The sequence below is a fragment of the Octodon degus genome, unplaced genomic scaffold, assembly GCF_000260255.1.
Source record: "Octodon degus isolate 3935 unplaced genomic scaffold, OctDeg1.0 scaffold00094, whole genome shotgun sequence".
Lineage (NCBI taxonomy): Eukaryota > Metazoa > Chordata > Mammalia > Rodentia > Octodontidae > Octodon > Octodon degus.
The window spans coordinates 8734700-8738261 of NW_004524670.1; the positions used below are offsets into that span (position 1 = coordinate 8734700).

General features: G+C 54.9%; 1 protein-coding gene across 1 annotated transcript; it reads right to left on the bottom strand.

The window, feature by feature from the left end:
• Positions 1 to 886: 886 nt before the first annotated feature.
• Positions 887 to 2246, bottom strand: Actl7b (actin like 7B). The gene has a single exon (XM_004638075.2). The coding sequence runs from the start codon at positions 2171 to 2173 to the stop codon at positions 929 to 931; it is 1245 nt and encodes a 414-aa protein (XP_004638132.1). The 5' UTR covers positions 2174 to 2246; the 3' UTR covers positions 887 to 928.
• Positions 2247 to 3562: the final 1316 nt, after the last annotated feature.

The window sequence follows — 3562 nt, forward strand, 5'->3', positions numbered from 1 at the left end:
ACATAGAACAGGGTCACATGCAGCACTGGCTTGCTATCACCTTCCCCTTTACACTCCTGTTTTCCCTCTGTGGCACATGAGCTCTGTTATAATTGGTACTAGTCAAAGTTTTTGGGTTGCAAGCAGCAGAAACTAAAACCAATTCAGCAGAAGCTAGGCTGTAGCAGCAGGTACTTATGAAGACAGCCCCAAGACAGGGACTTAGGAAACACGGAGGATGTAGGCCCACAGGAAGAATTCATATTCACCAGGAAAACATATACCCTCTGCTGGCCACCTCCAGTGTACTGGCCTCCTGCCCGCAACCTCTTTCAGTAGGGAAGAGCCCGAGTTCTGTGGCTGGCACCTATGCCCAGCCAGTGCCAAGATGCTCAAGCTTCAGGCCAGCAGCCTGATTCTGGGTGATGGGGAAAGACGAGGGGGTGAGGCCTAGGATGACACTGACCCTCCTGATTCCTCAAGTCTGAAGCCCCCAGCACTGGCCCAGAAAGGCAGGCTGAAGTCAGACAACTGGTGCCATCCTCCTCCAGCCCACAGGAATGACCTGTGCCAGTCTGGTGGGACCTCCCCCTCCCCCCAGCCTCCTGACAGAGGGCTGAGCAAGCCACGTGGAGTGTGGGTCAGGTTTGCTCCTGGAAGAGGAGCTAATGGAACAGGATGCCACATTCTTCAGCCCTACAATGAAAATTTCCCCAAGCTGGCCGGAGGGAGTGGTGCGGGGGTTCCCTATGCACAGCCCAATCCCACCTCCCATTACTGCCCCACCCAGCAGAGCCAAAGGCACAGATATTTCTAAACCCACTTCCCCACCACCTATCAGATTAGATTTAGAAATCCAGAGCAGACAAAAGCCACTACATAATAAAATTTTACGTATAATTCTGCAAGTGTATATAGAGCGGCCGCAGCCTGCGATCTGGGCCGCCCCTCAGCATTTGGTGTACACGGCTGCCCCGCCCCGCTCCTCGAACTCTTCCCTGCTGACCCACAGCTGCTGGAAGGCCTCCAGGGAGGACAGGATGGAGCCACCAGTCCACACGGAGGTCTTCCTCTCGGGACCAGCAGCCACTATGGGGCTGTCCTCAGGGCAGAGCAGGCTCAGCTCTCTCTGGTAGCGTTCGGGGAAGCCGTCGAGCATGGTGCAGCCCCCGCACAGCAGCACGTTGGTGGCCATCTCCTCCTTGAAGCCTGCTTCATCGCACCGATGCAGGCAGGCAGCCGTGAGAGCGGGGAGGCTGGGTTGCGGGCAGCCCACCAGGGAGGGCCGAAAGGGCACCTCAGCGCAGCGAAAGCGCTCGTGGCTGAGGGTGATGACCTTGCCATCCGGGAGCTCGTAGTCCAGGCACAGCTCTTCCAGGCCCAGCTGGTCCTCCTCGGGCAGGAGCGCCGTGTAGCAGCATTTCTTCTTAATGTGTTCTATGATGTGCAAGTGGTCATCCGTGAACTTGTGGCCAGCCTCGTTGAGCAGCTGCATCAGATAGTTGGTGAGGTCGCCACCTGCGTAGTCGGCGCGGCTGGTGAGGCCCGGGAGCAGCTCGCCCTGGGAGACGGGCACCACGTGCGATACGCTGTGCCCGCTCTCCACCACCAGCCCCGTGGTCCGGCCGTACGAGTAGACGGAGAGCAGCGCCTGGGACGCCACATGCATGGCCGGGATGCAGAAGGTCTCGAACAGCAGCTCTGCGTACTTCTCTCTGTTGCTGCTGGCGCTGAGTGGGGGATCGGAGACCAGCACCGGGTGCTCCTCGGGGCAGATCTTCATGGCCGTGTGGAAGATGTACTCCCAGATGCTCTGCACGCAGTCCCAGTCCACTACCACGCCGTGCTTCAGCGGGTTGACCAGCTTCAGAGGCGCCTCTATGTTGAGCAGCTCGTGGCCCACGTAGGTTTCCTTGCGGGTGTCGCCAGCGTCCGCTGTCAGCTCGGGACTGCGCTTACCCACCGTGGAGGAGATGAAGTAGGTGGGCCTTGGTTCTCCCCCGTAGCCACACTTACAGTACTGGGAGCCAAGGTCAATGATAAGGGCCTTGAAGTTGTGCCCCTTCCGGGGCTTCATCTGCCGAGTGGGCGAAACTGTGCTCCTGATGCCAGTATCGGGCCCTGGCAGTGTCCCTACATCTCCAGGGTCCCCCTGAGCTGTTCCCAGGGGCGTGGGGCTGTTCTTTGTTGCCATCTGCCTTCCTTTCCTACCTACTCACACCCACATCCTAGAGCTCCAGCGGAAATGAGCAGCCTCTCCCAACAGTGCCTCGGCAACCCCCTAGGGTTGTGACGTCACTAGGCTGGTCCATCCATTCAGGCCCTCAGGGAGGGCTGAAGCCTGTCACTGCTCCCCTTCTCTTTCTACTATAGTTTGTCCCAGGCTGGCCAGCAGTTTTAGAAATCTAAACAAAATGGGGTCCCAGAGATTTCTGCTCTCTGCCCTTACAGCTCCAAGCTGACACCCTTGTTCACTGGCAACACTTTCTCCTTTGCTTCTTGGCAGTGATATATTTGAGCCCTATACCAAGCACTTCATTTAATTTCATGACAATGAAAGCCGCACCTTGTAGTGACTGCCTTTTATGAAGAGCATGGTGCACTCCAAGGTGCTGCATGACTGGATTTGGACATCCAGAGTTTGGCAGCTGTCAACACCAATGTGTCCAGATAGAGGAAACACAAGTGTCCAAGCAGCCTCAGAGACTCATGTTGGGTCTCACTATGGTGGGAAAATTTGAATCAACAGTAGCCAGCAGCTCAGGAGAGAGAGAAAACAAAATTAACACTAGTGGACCCAAGAGAAGTAATCTCCAAAGTCTGAGGGGGGATTACAGACCTTATGTTATTTATAAGGTGGTGAACATACAAGAACAACATAAGCTTTTGCTGGAGGCCAGGCCACAATGGGTATCTTCACACCACAGCGATGAGCATACCTGTATATGCAGCAAGTTCTGTTCAGCACATTCACAGAAGTTTAGCACATTCACAGAATCATATTTGATGACAAATCATATAATTTAAGCTGTATTCAGTGGCAAAGCACAGAATCACAGCTTTATTGAACAAAATGGCTGCAGTTAGGCCAGGATTTCTGCTTCATCGTGGTGTCCACAGCACACTCCAGAGTGGAAGCTGCAGTAGGACAGCCTGGCCATGCCTGCCCGGACATCCTTAGGGGAAGCTATGCCCTGTGAGCCTCAATATTCTCATTAGGGGGACTTTGTAGTATCTGCCTAGCCCAGGACCTCAATGAAGGACAAGCAGGTATACAAATATATGCCCAGAAATAAGTCCTCCTAAGACAGTCCTCAGTGTCAACCATGGCATCCAAAGCGAGAAGAGCTTGGCATGGTCACTCAGCAGCAACGGAGCCTATGAAAACCTGTCACATGATGTCAGTTCACTGCTCAGGAGCCTGGGCTTTCTAACCTCACCTAGGCAGGGCCACCAAAGTCCTTGGGATGGTCCACAAGGCTTGATGGGAGCTGTTTGCCACCCCCCATCACATCTTCCAGCTTTTTTCTGGCTCCTCTCATCTGCCACAATGGTTTTCTTGCCAATTGTGTGGGGGGGGGGG

Bases quoted from the DNA above. Each gene is read 5' to 3' on its own strand.
- Actl7b (XM_004638075.2), bottom strand. From the start codon at position 2,173: ATGGCAACAAAGAACAGCCCCACGCCCCTGGGAACAGCTCAGGGGGAC.